Raw genomic sequence first — 20,289 nt, 5'->3', positions numbered from 1 at the left:
AGATCAGGAACAGGACAAGGATGTCCACTCTCACCACTATTATTCGACATAGTTTTGGAAGTCCTAGCCACAGCAATCAGAGAAGAAAAAGAAATAAAAGGAATTCAAATTGGAAAAGAAGAAGTAAAACTGTCACTGTTTGCAGATGACATGATACTATACACAGAGAATCCTAAAGATGCCACCAGAAAACTACTAGACCTAATCAATGAATTTGGTAATGTTGTGGGATACAAAATTAATGCACAGAAATCTCTTGCATTCCTATACACTAATGATGAAAACTCTGAAAGAGAAATTAAGGAAACACTCCCATTTACCATTGCAACAAAAAGAATAAAATACCTAGGAATAAACCTACCTAGGGAGACAAAAGACCTGTGTGCAGAAAACTATAAGACACTGATGAAAGAAATTAAAGATGATACAAACAGATAGAGAGATATACCCTGTTCTTGGATTGGAAGAATCAATATTGTGAAAATGACTATACCACCGAAAGCAATCTACAGATTCAGTGCAATCCCTATCAGATTACCAATGACATTTTTTATAGCACTAGAACAAAAAATCTTAAAATTTGTATGGAGACACAAAAGACCCTGAATAGCCAAAGCAGTCTTGAGGGAAAAAAACGGAGCTGGAGGAATCAGACTCCCTGACTTCAGACTATACTACAAAGCTACAGTAATCAAGACAAAATGGTACTGGCACAAAAACAGAAATATAGATATAGAACAGGATAGAAAGCCCAGAGGTAAACCCACGCACCTATGGTCAACTAATCTATGAAAAAGGAGACAAGGATATACAATGGAGAAAAGACAGTCTCTTCAATAAGTGGTGCTGGGAAAAGTGGACAGCTACATGTAAAAGAATGAAATTAGAACACTCCCTAACACCATACACAAAAATAAACTCAAAATGGATTAGAGACCTAAATGTAAGACCAGACACTATAAAACTCTTAGAGGAAAACATAGGAAGACTACTCTTTGACATATATCACAGCAAGACCTTTTTGATCCACCTCCTAGAGTAATGGAAATAAAAACAAAAATAAAAAAATGGGACCTAATGAAACTTAAGAGCTTTTGTACAGCTAAGGAAACCATAAACAAGATGAAAAGACAACCCTCAGAATGGGAGAAAATATTTGCAAATGAATCAACGGACAAAGGATTAATCTCTAAAATATATAAATAGCTCATGCAGCTCAATGTTAAAAAAACAAACAACCCAATCAAAAAATGGGCAGAAGACCTAAATAGACATTTCTCCAAAGAAGACATACAGATGGCCATGAAGCACATGAAAAGCTGCTCAACATCACTAATTATTAGAGAAATGCAAATCAAAACTAGAATGAGGTATCACCTCACACCAGTTAGAATGGGCATCATCAGAAAATCTACAAACAACAAATGCTGGAGAGGGTGTGGAGAAAAGGGAATGCTCTTGCACTGTTGGTGGGAATGTAAGTTGATACAGCCGCTATAGAGAACAATATGGAGGTTCCTTAAAAAACTAAAAATAGAATTACCATATGACCCAGCAATCCCACTACTGGGCATATACCCAGAGAAAACCATAATTCAAATAGACACATGTACCCCAGTGTTCATTGCAGCACTATTTACAATAGCCAGGACATGGAAGCAACCTAAATGCCCATCGACAGATGAATGGATAAAGAAGATGTGGTACATATGTACAATGGAATATTAGCCATAAAAAGGAACGAAATTGGGTCATTTGTAGAGAGGTGGATGGATCTAGAGACTGTCATACAGAGTGAAGTAAGTCAGAAAGATAAAAACAAATATCATATATTAATGCGTATATGTGGAACCTAGAAAAATGGTACAGATGAACTAGTTTGCAGGGCAGAAATAGAGACACAGATGTAGAGAACAAAGGTATGGACACCAAGGGGGGAAAGTGGGGGGTGGTGGTGGTGATTAATTGGGAGATTGGGATTGACATATATACACTAATATGTATAAAATGGATAATTAATAAGAACCTGCTGTATAAAAATATAAATAAAATTAAAAAGAAAAAGAAATAACTGTGTTAGTATATGGTCATTCATCTTCGATTTTAGTAGATTTTGGTGCCAAGTGCAAATGCAGAAACATATGTTTGACAAGGGTTGAGTAAACTGGGACTCAGATCTGTCCTGGATGAATAGCCAGATCACTTTACCAAATAAACTACATGGACAAGAAATACTGGTTAACAGAACTGTTTAAAAGATGGACAAATTACTATGTTGCAGGGTGGCAATCCTATCGATTCTCTACTGCATCCTTTCTCTACCCTTAGGTAGTTACCCTCATCTGTATTTACAGAAAGAGATTTGGTCCAGGGCCTAGGGCATTTAAATAGTATGAATGTAACATCCATCACTTATGAGACCCTCTTTTAGTCATTTAATGTAAATTTTAACCTCTGTACATGTATTATATAGTTATTTTCACCCAGTACTTTATAGACAGGATGGACTCAGGTAATTCCTAACATTTTAAATGTGACGTACTCTGACATTAGTAACCAGAGGTTTGAAGAAGTGATATATCAGTGATCAATGGCTCCATGTGTGATGGTTTTAAAATAATGGTACAATGCCAAAGTTATTATACTTGGAATACCCCAGGTTTTGCACAACCCAAGATAATAGTGAGAATAATGAGAATGTTAGAGTTAGTGTGTATTATGTGCCTAACGTGTTCCAGGCTCTTCTTAGGTCCTTTCGTTTTTACTATCACAAAACTTTGGAAAAATACTTTTCATCTCTCAATGTAACATGTAAGATATGACCTTGCATCTCTGAAAGCCTAAGACTTTGTGCCAGACTTCATACTTAGCAGGTTGTTGAACTACTGCTGACATCCACGTGTTTATGACAAAAGTTTTTTTATCTTCCTTCTGCATCTGTCAAGATTTCTTTTCATGCTTATTTAACAGTAGCAAAAAATGAACCAAAAAAAAAGGTTGTTACATAACCAATTGGGGAAATGCCCAATAAACTGTTAAGAAGTGCACACTGGTGCAAACATGATTTGCTACAGACACATCTATAAAACATTAGAATCCACACCTTAAATAAGTATATGTTCTTTTTAGTGAATCTAAGAGTTACCACTATCATCTATAGGAATGGTGTGAATATGAACAGTCGATAAATGCGTTTAAACTCACAAACCCTTTTTAATTCATTTTATTTCAGGATGACAACCTTGGAATAGCTGTAGGATTACAGCTATAATTATAATTATCAGAGTGATTATTCATCATTTCTTCCAGTAAGTGCCAATGTGACTTTCTCCATTAGTGTTTCTTCTGTTCAAGGTTTTTCTGATTTTTAACATTTTTTTCCTCTTCTCTCTCTTCTAGAACATCTTTTGCATGAAAAATGATACCAACAAACATTGTAGAAAAGAGAACGGTGAAACGAACACACAGTGCAGCTATACCCATGTCTACACTAGTTATTATTTTGCCTCGAAGACCTGATTCTCTGTCAGGTGGAGGGCCACTGTCTATACTACCACCTGCTCCTCTGGAGCTACAGTTCGGTGGTTTCCCACCTTGCTGACAGTGACAATGTTTTCTGTTGTTGCACACCCCTCTGTAACTGCATTTCTTGACATTACAGTCAAAACCAAGGTCTTGAAAAAAGGTACAATTTTGGCCCTTACAGTAGCTTCCTGGGCCACATGTTGCACCGTCCATCACAAGCCCCATTTCTGCTACCCGTGACCCATGGTGGGCATCGAACCCAAAGTAGCTTTCTAGTTTAACATCATGTACTTATATGACGAAAGGTAGTGTGCTCACCTCCACCAGGAACTTCACTGATACCACCACAGTGCAGCATTCCACAGAAAATATCATCTGCTTCACAAGGAACACTTTTACTTCCTCCTCAAGTCAATGTCACACCACAGTTCCCAAATCGGTCACCTATGATATTCAATGTTTTATAGCATGCTGGTGCAGCATCTTTTATTTTGTAGCCAAAGAGGGCTTGACACTGCATATCACGGTCACTACAGTCTCCTCTCACACAAACAGCTAATGGCGAACATGGGGTTCCATCCTGGATATAAGTGTCTGTTGGACAAATATTCGATATCCTGTTACAGTATTCTGGTAGGTCACAAATACCAAGAGTGTCTCTGCAAAGAGTTCCAGGTTGAGCATATTCACACTTAACGCAGCAACCTCCTTCATTGCAATCACTGCCAATGGTGAGAACACAATGGTTCTGACAACATGGATCCCTAGCACAGTTTTTAAGGTGCCACAGTCACATTCTTCCCTCTCATTTATGATCTTGTCACCACAGCGAGGAGCTTCATAAGGAAAATTGTTGAATGGTACATTTTGTTGACTCAAACAAGGATCCCACATAGAAATCCGTCAGTGCAGTTTGTCATAAGTACAGTTGCTCATCATATCTAGAAGACCAGGCTCACGAGCCATGACACAGCGATGTCTTCAAAAACAATGACAACCAGCTGAATCATGTGGACAGCTGAGAATATGACATAGTACATGTGCTGAAATAGTAGCACCAAAAAATATGTGATAACTTGCTAGGAATACATATGATGATCTCCAGTTGGGATTGCATATTCCATCTTGGTGGGCAAAATATTGAGTGTCATGGACTTTATTTCCAGTAAAAAGGATTGAGGTATCATGAGAATATTGTCTAAACACATACATTTTCCAATAACCAAAGTGAGCTAGAGCATCCGCAATACCACTAAACTTTGACTGAGTTATATCAAAAGAATCTCTATTATTCCATATGCACAACATACGTACATGAACTTCGAGAAGATTATGCATGTAAATTGTATGGACTATGTTGTTTAAAATCATTATATTCTCAACTAAATGTGTATGATTAGTGTTCATAAGATATAAGGTGTGAGAAACTGTGTAGTGAACTTTTAAGTATTTCCTATGCGGCCACCACAAATACACAGGAGCTGCTCTAGGCATCTCAGCAATCATTGCCTCCTCATATGCTTGATTTGTATCATTCCCTTCAATCGTACATTTCTCATGCTCAGCTGATATGTCGTGTGACACAAGAAAAGAAATCAGATGTTCAAATTTGGAAGAAGCCTCCAGTGGTTTGATTTCGTAAGTGAAGTCATCCACCTGCAGCATGCCACGCAGACCCCCATAGCAGGTGTCCAGTGTGCCCATGGACCCAGGAACCCCTTCCAGGTAGCTAAAGTAGTAACAGTCTCGGGGGATAAAAGGGTAGTCCTCCTGCATGGCGCCTTGGTCGTTATCGGTGATAACAGGAAAATGTCTGGACAGCAAGCTCTTCTTGACTCTCATGTGAAGCACGTGTCTTTGGCCACTGAAGCGAACCTTGTAGGAGGGCTGGCCATGTGTTGCGGCTCCACGCACTCTGTGGGACACCTTCCTGGGGATCACAATTTCAGAGGAAGTGAAGCGCCAACCTGGGGGGTCATGGGAGCAGCAGGTCGGAAACAGGAGTAGCCAGAGCAGAGGCAGCCAGAGATCACCTGCCAGGTGGGCCTGGGCCCAGGCAGGCCCCATGAGTGAGGAAGCCTGTGACCAAAGAAATGCACTCCAGCGGGAGGCCGGCAAGACTGTCCCTGGAACAGCAACTCCTAAACAGCAGTCTAGTCCTGAGGAGAGCAGAGAGGGGCTGCAGGCTGGACATCCCCAGAGAGGTGGAGGAGGGAGGGGGAAGCTCTTACATAACAATGGTGTATTCATGAGGGGGAGGGGCTGTGCTAAGTGATCCTGGGGATCCTGGCACAGGGCTCTTAGAGAGGAGGAAACATGGGAGAAATTAGGAAAAATGAAGTGTATATCTTGGGCTGAGTGGTTCCACGGTCTCTTGGAGAAGTCACAGGGGAAGAATCAGTGGGTGTGGTGCAATTTTAAGACAGTGATTGCATTTTTTTCCTGAAACCAAAATGAGACAAGGCTTCAATTTGTAATTAAGAAATTACAAAATGGAGAGGAGAATGGAAGCTTCTTTTTGTAAGAATTTTGAGGAGAGAATCAGATCCTCTCATATTTTATAAAAATGGAATGTGTTGGGGGTGATTAACGGAACAAAAGAATAAATAGTGTCATGAGTAGAAAAGGTAGGGTGGATAATAATTGTTTCTAATAAAGTTAAACTTATACTTGCCCTACATCTCAGTGATTCTAGCCATAGGACGTTCCCCACAGCGATTCGTATGTGGATATTCATAGCAGCATTATTCACAAGTTTATTCCACAGACTGGAAACAAATAACCAGTACCGAATAGATGAATGGCAAACAAACTGGCATATTCATTCAGTACGATAATCCTCAGTAAATCTGAACAAGTTTCCGACATGTGTAAGAACATGGATGTATCTATCTCATAGATAATATGATGATAGAAAGAAATCAGACCAAAGAAACTTCATATAGGACTTCATTTGTATGAAGTTCTGGAATAGTCCAGAAAATAATATAGGGGAACAGAATTTAAATCACTGTTTTCCTGATGTGAGGTAATGGAGGGATGGAGGGAACTTTCTGGAGTGATGGGAAACTTTTGAATCTTGATTGGGGTGTGCTCAAGATGAACGTTTGAAATCCTAACCCCCAAGGTGGTGGTATTAGCAGGTGGGGTCTTTGGAAGGTGATTAGTGCTTTTATAGAAAATGCCTCAGAGAGATCCTTCACCCCTTCTGCCTTGTGTGGTTACAGTGAGAAGGCGTCATCTATGAGCCAGGAAGTGGTTCTCACCAGACACTAAATCTGCTGGTGCCTTGATCTTGGACTTACTAGCCTTCAGAACTGTAAGAAATTAAGTATTCTTGTTTATAAGCCACCGAGTCTAAGGTATTTTATTATAGCAGTCCAAACAGACTAAAACAGGATGGTGCTTACAAGTCAAAACTCATCAAGCCGCATCCTTAAATCTGTGCATTTTATTGTATGCCGAGTATACCTCAAAAGAATTGATGTATAAAAAAATTCTGACTTTAGCTTCTTTTTAGCTCTTTCCAGAAGAGTGCATCATTATCATGATCATCACCGTTTCATACATCATTTTCTTTGTCTTTTCAAAAATCATTTCTACATAGAATTGCTTGTAAATGGAATCAACTCAAAATAAGGAAGTTACCATGAACAGCTTATCTCACTTGACTAATCCTCTTGTCGATCATATTAACACACACATTAATATTTAGAAAAGAAGAATGTACTACTGTGTAAATGTGTTGTATGCAATACTGGAGGATTTTCCAGTGCACCCAGGAATCTCCAAAAAGATACAAGTATGCTCTAACTCAGCCTGAAGAGAATTCACCACGAGAAAAAACGTAATTTCTTATTTTTAAACTGAAGTATCGTTGATTCACAATATTATATTGTTTTCAGGTGTACAACACAGTGATTCAATATATTTATAGATTACACTCATTTAAGGTTACTACACTTTAAATATATGATGCCAGATGCCACTCGCTTCTGGCCTCCAGAATTTCCACAGAAACTTCAGCTGTTGGCCTTCTGAATTAGTGTTTTCCTTTTCTTCTTATATATACCCAGGTGTGGAATTGCTGGATCATATGGTAGTTTTACTTTTAGCTTTTGATAAATCTCCATACTATTTTCATAGTGGCTGCACCAATTTACATTCCTACCAACAGTGCATGAGGGTTCCCTTTTCTCCACATCTTCACCGACACTCGTTCCTTGTCTTTTTGATAACCATTCTGAAAGTTGTGAGGTCGTATCTCATTGTATCTTTGATTTGCATTTCTCTGATTAGTGATGTTGAGCATCTTTTCGTGTGCCTTTTGGCCATCTATATGTCTTCTTTGGAAACTCTTCAGGTCCTCTGCCCATGTTTTAATCAGCTTATTGGTTTTTTTTTCTTCTTTTTCATGTTGAGTTGTATATTGTGGATATTAACCCCTCATCAGATATATCATTTGCAAATATCTGTTCCCATTCATTAGGCGGCCTTTTCATTTTGTCGATAGTTTCTGCCACTGTGCAAAACCTTTTTAGTTTGATTAGGTTCCATTTGTTTTTCTTTTGTTTCCTTTGCCAAAGGAGACATATCCAAAAATATATTGCTAAGAAGAATGTCAAAGAATGCACTCTGTTTCCTTTTAGACGTTTTATGATTTCAGGTCTTACATTTGAGTCTTTAGTCCACTATGAGTTTATTTATACATAAAGGGTGAGAAAGTTGTCCTGTTTGATTCTTTTGTACGTTCCTGTCCAGTTTTCCTGACACCATTTACCGAAAAGGTTATCTGTTCCCCATTGTATTTTCTTGCCTCCTTTGTTGTAGGCTAATTTCTGTATAAACGTGGGTTTTTGACTACTGTAGTTTTGTAGTATAGTTTGAATTCAGGAAGTGTGATACTTCCAGCTTTGCTCTTCTCTCTCAAGATTGCTTTGGATATTTAGGGTCTTTTGTATTTCCATGGAAATTTCAGAATTATTTGTTCTAGTTCTGTGAAAAATGCTAAAAATGCTATTGGTATTTTCATAAGGGTTGCACTGAATCTGTAGACTTCCCTGGGTAGTAAGTTCATTTCAACAATATTAATTTTTCCAATCCATGAGCATGGTATATCTTTCCATTTGTTTGTATTGTCTTCAATTTTTTTCATTAATTTCTTATAGTTTTCCGAGTACAGTTATTTTACCTCCTTAGATTTTATTCCTAGGTATTTCGTTCTTTGGATGTGATTGTAAATGGGATTGTTTTCTTATTTTCTCTGATAGTTTGTTGTTAGTGTATTGAAACACAACAAATTTTTGTATATTAATTTTGTATTATGCAACTTTACTATATTCATTGATGAGTTCTAGTAGTTTTCCAGTGGTGTCTTTAGGATTTTCTATGTATAGTATCATGTCATCTGCAAACAATGACAGCTTTACTTCTTCCTTTCAATTTGGATTCCTTTTGTTTCTATTTCTTGTCTCATTGCCGTGGCTAGGACTTCCAATACTATGTTGAATAAAAGTGGTGATAGTGGTCATCCTTGTCTTGTTCCTGCTCTTTGAGCCTCTTTCACTTTAAGTCTGGGTGTGATTGGCTGATGGATGAGCTGAGCCCTGGTGCTCTTCTCAGTGCATGGGCCCTTTAAGAAATGTCTCCCAGATTACTACAGTCTTGTGGGTCCCGTTAGTCTTCAAAGATGTTGGGGGTCATCTCTCTGGTGCAGGTCCTAAAAGTTGAGGTTACTGATGTGGAAATAAAACCCTTTGCTCCTCAGGGAGAAGGTTCGGGTTTTGAGTTTTCTCTGGGTTGTGTGCCACTGTGCTGGGGGTGGGGTTTATGGCAAGATTGTATCCCAGCCTCCTGCCCAGTCTGAGGTGGTTTTCCTCTTGTTTGCCTGATGTGGTCATCACTTAGCCAGTCTTTAGGTTTTTTTAAGAGAAAATTGTTCTGTATGTAGCTGTAGACTCAGCGTGTGAGAAGAAGTGAGATCAGGATTTTCCTATGTTGTCATCTTGAACCAGAACCCTCTGTTGTTGCTTTGCTTCCTTCCTTGTTCTTGGCTATTTTCTAGATAGTTCTGATTACCTTTGGCTATCTCAGTCATTTCTGTAGGTTTGGGAGTAAAGGCAGAAATTAGAGGGACAGAGATCCCACTATAGTAGTAGTGGCAGTGTAACCAGTGTTTTTTATTTTCTGTATTTTGATGCTTTGACATCTGGGGCCTTCCTGACCCTGAATGGACTACTCCTCCCAGTGTTAGTCAATTTTTAGAGATAGTGAACAATGCTCCCATGAGCACAGTTTTCAAATACAAACCAGACAATCCAGAGCCCACATTCCAACTACCTCCTTTCTGAGCTCTCACACTTAGGGCCATTATCCACATGCCCTAATCACCCCAAGGCCAGGTACCAGATAGCTAGGGACAGCCCCTATGCCACAGAGACCATTGACGTATTCAAACTAGCCAATCCTAAGCCTGCTTACCTGGCCTTGTCTGTTCCTTCTCATGGAAATCACAATAAAGTCTCTTGCCCACAGTTCCTCCCTCTGCCTCTGCCTTGTGACCAGCATCAGTGCTTCCCTGTGTGGCCCCCATGGCATAGTGTGTCCTCTTTTCTTGGAAACTGTGAGTAACAAACTATCTTTTCAATGTCAGTTTTCTCCTGACCTTTTGGCCTTACTATACCTCAAGTATTCTATTAATGCACAATATTTAAAACAGGTAGGAGAAAACTACCAATCCTTTTTTATTCCCTATCTTTTTTCTGCACCTGAAGAGACACTATTTTGTGTGTGTGTGTGACTAGTACCAAATAATTTTTCCAGTAAGTTATTTTTCTACATAGATTACTTTCCTCCAAACTCAAAAGGCAAGGGCAATGTGGTGGAGTATAAGGGGCCAGAAAATGTTCTGGTTCTGGTTTCAAACCTTGACTGTTTAGGTTTTAACATTAATAATGATATTAACTAGAGACAGTTAACTTCACATCTCCAAAGTTCTATCTTTCCATCTTTAACATAGGGTAATAATTTCAATCCAATGAGATCATTTAAGCATGGAATGAAATAACTTCCATAAAGTGCCTGGTTAGTTCTTAATATTGTTATAACTTTTATGTGAATCCTTGAATTTTGGATGGTATCCTGGCTATGATGGGTGCTTCATGAAGTCTGACAATGGTCACTCTTCAACTCATTTCCAAAATTACAGCAGGGGAAATTTTCATTGAACTTTCCCTGGCTTCTCTTTCTTGTAGGATAAGAGATTTTTAAAAAGAGCCTTTCCTAGGAAATGTGTCAATGTTCAATTTGGGACTCCAAGGGATCAACATTTGGGAGCTTTCTTCTCTCGTTTTCACTCTTAAATGTCTATCTCTACCTGCGATAGTCCTTGGCAGCAGTCCTCAAACTATAGTGTAGCAGGACCTCAGTTTTTGTAAGTAAGGTTTTACTGGAAAACAGCCACACCTTTTTGCATATATATTGTCTATGGTTGCTTTCATACCAAAACTGCAAAGACCCAAGGCCTGCAAGCCTAAAATATTTACTCTTAAAAGTCTCGTTTTCACTCTTAAAAGTCAATCTCAACCTGCGATAGTCCTTGGCAGCAGTCCTCAAACTATAGTGTAGCAGGACCTCAGTTTTTGTAAATAAGGTTTTACTGGAAAACAGCCACACCCTTTTGCATATATATTGTCTATGGTTGCTTTCATACCAAAACTGCAAAGACCCAAGGCCTGCAAGCCTAAAATATTTACTATCTCTTCCTTTGAAAAAATTTGCTGACCCCTGGTCTTCGCTGTTTGAGGTTTAGTTTCTTCCTGTGTGGATTAAAAATGACCACAAATTCTTTGCCCTGCTTCCATCAAGAGGTGGGGTTTAGGTCCCATCCGATAATGACTCTAGGCTTGGCCATGGCCTGGTCTGGCCAATAAAACATCAGCAAGTGTGACAAGTACAAAGGGTTGACTAGTGCTTTCCACATTGGGACTTGCCTTCTTAGAACAATTCCCTGAGAACCCCCTCTTCCCCTGCTATGAAGAGTCCAATCTAGTCTACTGGAAAATGAGAGGCCATGTGGAGAAAAAGCAAGGTACCCTTGGCTATAGCTAGCACTAAGTACCAGACAGGAGAGAGAGGACATCTTGGACTACTTACCCTTCTTCTGCCATCAGATGAATGCAGTTCCATGTGACTCTAGGTGGTAGCAGAAGAAACAGTCAATTCATAGAATCTTTTTAAAAATAATTTAAAAAAATTTAAGCCATTAAGTTTTGCAGTGGTTTGTTATGTAATTGATAACTTACATACTTTTTGCCCATCAAGGGAGAAAATGGCCATTCTGTACACATTACAGTTAGACACTAGCACTTTGACTCCAGGTCTGGTCTTTGCTTAAGTCATATGACGCAGCAATAATGACTTTTCATATCAGAGTCAGCTATATACAAGGTAACCTGGGCAAAAGTCAATATTCAGTTCTGACAAGTCCTTTCACATCCTGTGGCACAAACCCTTTTCTGTCTTCTATGTATCTTGTAAGGTTTTGGGGGATGGAGGGAAGACAAGTCAGATAGCAAATGTTGGTAATTGCTTTCAAACTTTGTATAAAACAAATGGTACTACTACTGCTATTGTTGTAGAACATTTAACCTAATGCAGTCAATTCCCTATTATCCATAATGGAAGGCTATGCTAGCATGGTTGAACCAAATTCAGTATAATTAATAAACTTTAATTTCCTGGAATGATGGAAAAGAAATAGACTCCTCACTGGCTTGAAGGGAATTCCCACGTCTGGCACTAATCAGCAATGTATCTTGAGCAAGTTATTAACTTCTTTAAGCCTTGAGTTACCCTATCTATAAAAATAGAATTATTGATACTGACTCGCATAGTTGTGAGAATTCACTGACATTTATAAGTTATGGAAAAGGATGGCCCAATGTAGTGCCTGGAACCATGGAGAGTAGAGACAGCATAGTGTCATGGTTATGTATGTAGGTTCTGGAGCTAAACTGCCTGAGTTTAAATCCCAGCTCTGGCACTTAATAGCTGTGTAATTTAGGCAAATTAATCTATGTCTTGCTTATCTCATCTGTAAAATTGGGATAATAGCAGCAGTTATAGAGTTGTTGTGAGGCTTAAATAAACACATGTAAAGGGCTTAGCACAGTAGCTAAAATAAGATTAAGATTGAAATAAATCGATGAGAGCTTAATAATTGTTAGCCAATTATTATTAGCAGTACATGATAAGAGCCCTTATCTCTTAATCTTCTATGTCAAAGCTAAGCTTTGATGTCCAATTCATCATTTAGATTTCTTTTTCTCTTTCCATTGCTCTGTCAGAGTGTTACCCTAGGAAGTTGGTGGTTAAATAAGGAGATATTTATTCAACAATCCCCAAAATAAGGTGGAAAAGATTGTAAAGATTTACTGACAAATGCAACAAGTTTTTGTTGAATGCCAATACTAAGTTAGGCACAGTTAGATACGCTATTATTTCATGTACTGTATCTGGTATCAAATAGCAAAGCTTAAGAGAGATTATCATCTGTTTTGATGGCATCATTAACATATTTAATTTATAATGGTATTCCTTAGAAAATATGGTTTTATGTCCATATGTCTTCCAAGTTGCTATAGGGCATCTATTTGATCTGAGAAACTGACTGCTGTTTAGATCCAGGCATGCAATATGACGTTAGGATCAAAGTAGAAAGGAAGCAAAATAAAATAAGGTTCATAAGGAAAATAATCTTATAAAGACTAACATGTCTTGGGGGTAAAATGTGCATGTATTTTACACAATAAAAACAATGTTCAACGTCAAAAACAGTAATAAGAAACTCATATTCAAATCAGCATTGCCGATACAGAATTAAAATGGGATTCAATTTTGTGATTCCATTTGCAAATCTGCAAACTAGGAAGAAGGATCACCCATTTTCCTGTGACTGGTCAAGCAATTTAATGATTACAGTAAATACAAAGTTCTTTTGTAAATGACTCTGTTAATGATTGACTTGCATTTGAAACCACATTTCAGCTCTCTCCCTTTCCCCTTTTCCCCTGCAAAAGAAAGAGAATATGAACAGTAAGGAAAACATTTAGAAACAAGACCTAGTGGTTGCTATAATTTGATTCTTTAGACACAACAATGCTTTCTTATCATATAGGTTATTACAGTATCATCAAGTATATCAGGTAAGCAGATCAAGTGCTTTGGAGTCTCTCTATAAATGTCAACATCAGGCAAGAGACTATGGCTGTTAAGAACTTGGTTCTGATCAGAATAGAATTCCTTAAAATACTGTCTTCCTTTTGATAGCAATTGCCCTTTTGGATGTGAGTGCTTGTCTCAAAAAGATTTGCAGATAAAAAGAGAAACAGCAAAAGGGGCTTACCCCAGGATAGCAACCAACTGTAAACCTATTATAAATGAGAGGTAAAGAGCTTCACAACTCAATCTACTATTTCTAGGTGATAACAGAAAAATACTTTAACATCAAGATCACCAACAAATACTCCCCCACTTTCAGATGATGAGCTATTTCAGCTTAGAGTGACCATATTTAATTTATATTTGTATTTCCAGCACCTAGCACATAGTAGGCACTCATTTGTTGAATGAAGAAAAGAACTCTCATCTGTCCAAAGATAAATTTCAACTAAAATAGATTAGAATAAAATCTTTATTGGCTTCACATGAAATTACATGAACTCTACTCCCCCACATAGTTGAGAACCTTATGTTGTTTCATTTTAAAAAATATTTTAAAAATTGCTTATCTACACAACAAAAACAATGTCCAATGTAAAAAAAAAAAACAACTTTTCTAGTTTTGAACTATTGGAATCAGTCTCAGAAGAGCTCATCTGATTGAATTTGATACAAGGTCTTTCTCAGATTACTCTGTAATCTCCCAATTCTGCATGATGCTTGCAATACCCTTCAGCTGTCAGTCAGTTCTTCTGATATTTATTCAAGGCCCAAAGAAAGATGGAAGTGGACTGAGATAAAAAGGATAGTTTTGTCTATGTTCATATAGTGGATACATTCAAGACATATATATGAGACAGAAAGGGCACCTCTGCCACAGACTAAGTCTTTGATCTGGGTTAAGTTAGTTCACGTCTCTGAACCTTGATTTTCTCATCTTTAAGACAGATTCATCCTAGAATCTTTCAGCTCCAATGTTCTATGATTTGGTTTTAACTTAATAGATGCACACACTGACACGCTCACTAATGCATTTTGCTGGAGTTTGGTCAGTCCTTAGCAAATCAGAAGCCAAATTGCTCCACTTCTTATTCCACATCTATACTTGAGGCAGAAGCTAATGGAGAGCTGGGCTCCAAAAAGGCCCAAGTGAAATTCTCATTTTTGGCTGGAGCAATGCACGTATGTAATTCAATAATTTAGTGTCTAGGTTTAAATGCCAGAGCGTTTTTTTTTTTTTTTCTGACACTGCACACTGGAATTACATGATGAACTCTGTTTTACTGCGGCCGTATTCCCACCCCTAGAGATTCTGCTTAATTGATCTAGGTGCAGCCTGGGCATCAGAATTTTTATCAGCTCTCTGGGTGATTCTAACCTGAGAAAAAGGTGACTATTGGCATAGAGCAGTGATTCTCAAACTTTAATGTGCATCAGTCACCTGGAGGGAGTATTAAAACAGATTGCTGGGTGCCCTACTCAATTTCTGATTCAGTAGGTCTAGGGTAGAGCCCAAGAATTTGCTTTCCTAACAAGTTCCCAGGAAATGCTGATGTTTTTGTCCAGAGACCTCACTTTGAGAACCACTGCCAGTAAGGAAATATTGGTGGTGGCACCTGAAGTCCTGAGTTTAAATCCTGATTCTATTATTACCACCTATGTAATCTTAGTAGAACAATTTATTCTCCTTAGTGTCTTTTTAACAATACTTAGACTTCAGAGTTGTGAGGCATGAAGAAACAGTGTTACCAATCAGGGTGTAGTTTAGTACCTGGCACAGAATGTAGTAACAGGTATTAATTTCCTTTTTCTATTATACATGTCTAGATGGTGTGATTAAGTTAAATCAATAGCATTGGTTAAAACTTGGCAGGAAAAGAAGAGACGATTGAAGCAAACAACATCTTATTAGAATTGTATGTATAATACAGGATGATAAATGTAGAGAAGTGTTTTAAGTAAATGTCTTAAAAAAGATTTTCATTCAATTTTTAAAACTTTGAACATAGTAATTTAGGTGGGAAGAATATTAGCTACAATCGATAAAGTGATAGAAATGTTAGATTCAATCTATAAATAGGATGAATTTTGTAATGACCTACAATGGGCTCCAATACTTCATCTATGATAATAATTTAATTTTCTTGAGAATCAGAAATAAGAATATAATTGAAGTAGCATACTTGCCTAAACCTTTACTATATTGATCTTTAAATGCTATTTAATTCCAGAGAAAACCTGGATTATTAAAGTGCATTGGAATCCCTATTATCAACCAAAGCAAAACCTCTACCAATGATGGGATAGGATAGGTGTTTTTATTTACATATACCAACAAACAAAAAACAAAATAGCTTTCCTTCCTGCTTGCCATTTGCTTCCTTTTGTATGTCTCAAGGTCCTCTCAGGAGTTACTGTCCAAACCCCGAAAGGAATTCTGGGAGGAAAGCAGGCCCACTGCAGAAGCTGCCGCACATTCCTCCAGATACAGGGAGGGCACCCGAGGTTGTGCCTCCACAGAGGGGCTGGTTGAGGTCAGAACTGGAATACTGTTAGGGTTTCTCCATGGAACCTATGAATGCAGTTGTCTAAGTGAGTCTCAGAGGTACTGAACAGTTCAGGTCTGAAGGCAGAAATCCTCTTAGGATTGTTTACAGCAAGTTTCTTCTTATACCAATAGGTGACCCAGAGGCAAGGTCTTAACTGGGGTTTTTATTTTTAAAAGCCTTCCCTTTCCACTCTGGCCTGATGCCATTACGTGACAGCTTTCTTTTTCTGAATTCCTAAAATAAAAAAAAAAAAGAAAAAAGAAAATGTGTCTGCACGTCTTTGTAGCTGCATCATACTCTGAAAAGTACCATTTCTTTTATTATTGTTCTCAACTATTACTTAACCTGATGATATACTTTTAACTTCTCATCTATTTATTCTCTTGACTGTGAGCTCCTCAAGGGTCCTTAACTTGTCCCCTTCCTCCATGGAACTTTCTCAAGTGCCTCTATTATCAGTAACCGTTCCCTTTGGTTTGCAATATAAATTTGACACTAATTTACATTTCCCTGCCTATGGCGGTAATTGTATATTATTTTATGTGTAAAGGTGTTCTCTTTCCCAACCGAAAAAAAAAAAAAAAACCCTTTAGGAATGGAGGCTATGTATTTTGCTTCTTTGTAAAAGTCATAACAAAGCTGATGTCCAATCAACATTTATAAAATTCTTACCAGATCATCCATGCTAAAAATTGGACACAACTGACTGCCTGAGGGAAAGTCTTCATACTCTTGCTGTCAAGATTATATAAAGCCTATAGCCTGGCCAGTATATTTAGAGGATGCAAATGATTTTCTTTAAGCCAGAAAATTAAGTCTTGGTTCAGCTCTCCTTAGTGCTTTAAAACCAACCTTCAATACCACATGAACAGGAGGGTTCCCACCTCATTTATATCCTTGGTATTCCCTAACATCCATTCATCCATAAGGTTTCCCCTTGAAACATCCACCAAACTTCCCTAGCCCCTACAACAAACACAACTCTTTTCTTCCCCTTCCCTGCAAAATGATTTATTCATTAAAAGCCATAACCAGTGTTCAGAACCTCTCAAAAAACAGTAGCAATCCAAACCCTTTCAACTTAACTGGATTGAAGCAGAGCTGATTTCATGCCCACCCTGCTGGGAGCAGCCCCTTTCTCAGATTTTGCCTGTTAAGAGAAACAGGAAAGACTGGTAGACAGCCTGAGTTTTTTCACTGGGCTGGTTTGGCCCCATCGCCATAGTTATAGCTCTGACCACAGTCATTCCAGCTGATCCTTTAACAGGTCTGTAAGGGACCAAAACAGTCACTAGGGTAGCCCAGAGATTAGTAAGGTTTATATTTACATCTCCCGAGTTTTTTAAACAGACTGACTTGCACGAAGCTGGATTATGGCATTTTACCTCAACTTCACCGCAGCTATTATGAGAAGAAATATTGTTCTAAGATTTTTAATTAGTTGCATCCTCTCTTAAGGCTCACTCTCTCACTCCCGCTATGTATCGAATTCTTCAATTAAGACTATCCCTTAATTCTTACATCAGAAACCCAGAAACCAGAGTTGCTTTCTACCTCTTTAATTATCCGTAAGGCATCACTGTTATACTATCATATATGAATACATATGTGTGTGTGTATATATATATTTGCTTTTTTAAAAAAGTAGAAATTCTCTCCTCATTCACCTTTGTTTGATACAAAGTAGGTGCCCAAGTAGGTAGTTAGAAATTAAATAAAGGCCACAAAAACTTCCCAACGAAGATCATTAAAGAGAAAAATCCTTTCTTCCTCTTATTACAGCTGATCTTTGACACATGCCAGGTAAGAAAAAAGGAATCACGCATGGTGATGGGAAGACTGGACCTCTTCCTCTCTGGGTTGCAGCTGAACTTCTATTGGTGGTCCTAGTAAAATATATAACTCTTCATTTGTTCTAAGCAAGTCCTTCTTTCAGCTTTCCTTCAAACAATGCCTTTACTCTCCCACTAGAGTATGAGGATTTAGAGATTTCGAGCAGCAAGGTTCTGGTTGGGTAGCAGTCTCTTTAAATTGTGTGTTGGCTATGTAGAGAGAGGGAAAGTTATGGGAGAATGGCAGGGGAGGAGGGTGAGAGAAAGAGAGAAATGTATCTTCTTCTTTGGGAGCACTAGAAGAAAGCAAGCTTTTCAAAGTCGTTGCCGGTATCTCATGAAGGCCCAGGCTGCTACCATGATGAGGGCAAACACTGGCACCACCACCACAGTTATGGGAACACCACTTGGCTCCCCTTCACCGTGATGTCCTATAGGCCCATTCTGCACCTGTAACTGGAAGGGGAAGAAAAATGTTAACTCTAGTGACCAATGTGTGTTTACCACAACTGAAATGTCCAAGCTGACACATTACCTGTGTCTACAGTCTCTATACCACCCAAAGCTGTAAACCCCAAGCACTATCGACCAGGAGTCCTCTCTGTTTGTCCTGAGTTGATACAACAATCTCACCAATTCTTTGGAAACAAAATAAATCTGATGGGGAGGCATTTAACCTTGCTGTGCTACTGACCTAAAGGGACCCCTGAGATAACCTCTTTCTATTTCTGTACTGTCTCCACCAAGCTATATGTGTATCATACCAGGAAAATGAAGATATGAGGTGAAGCCTGTTGATCCTATAGGGAGCCTGGAAATTATCGGGCAGGGGCAGGGGGTGTCCATCTTTCTAGAAAGATTATCAGTCATCAGAGTGCAATAAGAGCAGATCTGAGCAATGTTAACACAGGTGCAATGCCATTATTTAGAAATACTTTCCAATTCCCAAAAGGTACCCACTCCTTCCGAAGGTGGGGTCCTGTCCTTCATCCCCTATTCCGTAATACTAGGCAAAGATAAAGGTGAAACCTATATGGAACGGAGGTAAAAGACTCAAAGGTAAATAAGTAAAAATAAATCATATCCTAACAGTTATAATTTTTCATTGCCTAAGCATTCCCTTTTGAGGCTGGTGGTCTTTCTTCATTTCAATCAATTTTGTAAAAGGTAGCCTTTCTTAACATTACCTTTTTTTTAAACCGTTTTTTAAAATTGAAGTATAGTTAATTTACAATGTTGTGTTAGTTCCAGGTGTACAGCAAGGCGATTCACTTATATACATATTCTTTTTCAGATTCTTTTCCATTATAGTTATTACACGATATTGAATATAGTTCCCTGTGCTACACAGTAGGTTCTTGTTTATCTGTTTTATACATAGTAGTGTGTATATGCTAATCCTAAACTCCTAATTTATCTCTCCCCCCCTGCCCCCACTATCCCCTTTGGTAACCATAAGTTTGTTTTCTATGGCTATGAGTCTATTTCTGTTTCATAAATAAGTTCATTTGTATCACTTTTTAAGATTCCACATATAAGTGATATCATACAGTATTTGTCTTTCTTTGTCGGACTTACTTCACTTAATATGATAATCTCTAAGTCCATCCACGTTGCTGCAAATGGCAATATTTCATTCTTTTTTATGGCTAATATTCCATTACACACACAAACACACACACACACACACACACCCCACATCTTCTTTATCCATTCATCTGGACACTTAGGTTGCTTCCATGTCCTGGTTATTGTAAATAGTGCTGCTATGAACATTGGGGTACATGTGTCTTTTCGAATTAGATTAACATTAAACTTTTAATAGGTAACTGGCAGCAACTGCGATGCCATCTTTAGTTAGATTTAATCTCCTCATTACAATCCATGAAACTCTGACCCCCTCAATCTGAAAGACAAGACTGAACAAACTACCTTTTCTATCCTCTATCCCACCTCTACATCTTTCATTCATTTCCTGATGAGATGTGCTGAGAGAACACGCTCAATAGAAAGACATGGTTTTTAGAGCTAGGCCAATTCCTTGACCAGAAGAATCTGTTTTGTTTGGAGTTATTTTGGATGTTTCCTAAAAAATGAACCTTGGAAATCACTTCTCACATGCCTTCAAAAAGAACTCTAATCATTATCTAAAGTATATGCCT

At 38.2% G+C, this 20,289-nt stretch overlaps 2 protein-coding genes and 1 pseudogene across 2 annotated transcripts in view; all 3 read right to left on the bottom strand.

Moving 5' to 3' along the window:
- Window positions 1-3,333: 3,333 nt before the first annotated feature.
- Window positions 3,334-4,491, bottom strand: LOC137778134 (disintegrin and metalloproteinase domain-containing protein 20-like; annotated as a pseudogene).
- On the bottom strand, window positions 4,410-18,058 carry LOC137764373 (disintegrin and metalloproteinase domain-containing protein 21-like). The gene is made up of 3 exons (XM_068543507.1): window positions 17,963-18,058; window positions 11,680-11,718; window positions 4,410-9,624 (listed from the first exon to the last, which is right to left on the bottom strand). Exon 3 carries the CDS (start codon window positions 5,773-5,775, stop codon window positions 4,507-4,509), a length of 1,269 nt encoding a protein of 422 aa, XP_068399608.1. The 5' UTR covers window positions 5,776-9,624; window positions 11,680-11,718; window positions 17,963-18,058; the 3' UTR covers window positions 4,410-4,506.
- The window catches only part of SYNJ2BP (synaptojanin 2 binding protein), a 76,599-nt gene continuing 74,352 nt past the window's right edge, over window positions 18,043-20,289 (bottom strand). Inside the window, exon 6 of the mRNA XM_068543536.1 lies at window positions 18,043-18,583. Coding sequence (XP_068399637.1) covers window positions 18,443-18,583 — 141 coding nt within the window. The 3' untranslated portion in view covers window positions 18,043-18,442. The remainder of the gene's footprint in view (window positions 18,584-20,289) is intronic.

Source organism: Eschrichtius robustus, chromosome 1 (genome assembly GCF_028021215.1).
Source record: "Eschrichtius robustus isolate mEscRob2 chromosome 1, mEscRob2.pri, whole genome shotgun sequence".
Lineage (NCBI taxonomy): Eukaryota > Metazoa > Chordata > Mammalia > Artiodactyla > Eschrichtiidae > Eschrichtius > Eschrichtius robustus.
This window is presented reverse-complemented; position numbering and strand designations above follow the sequence as displayed.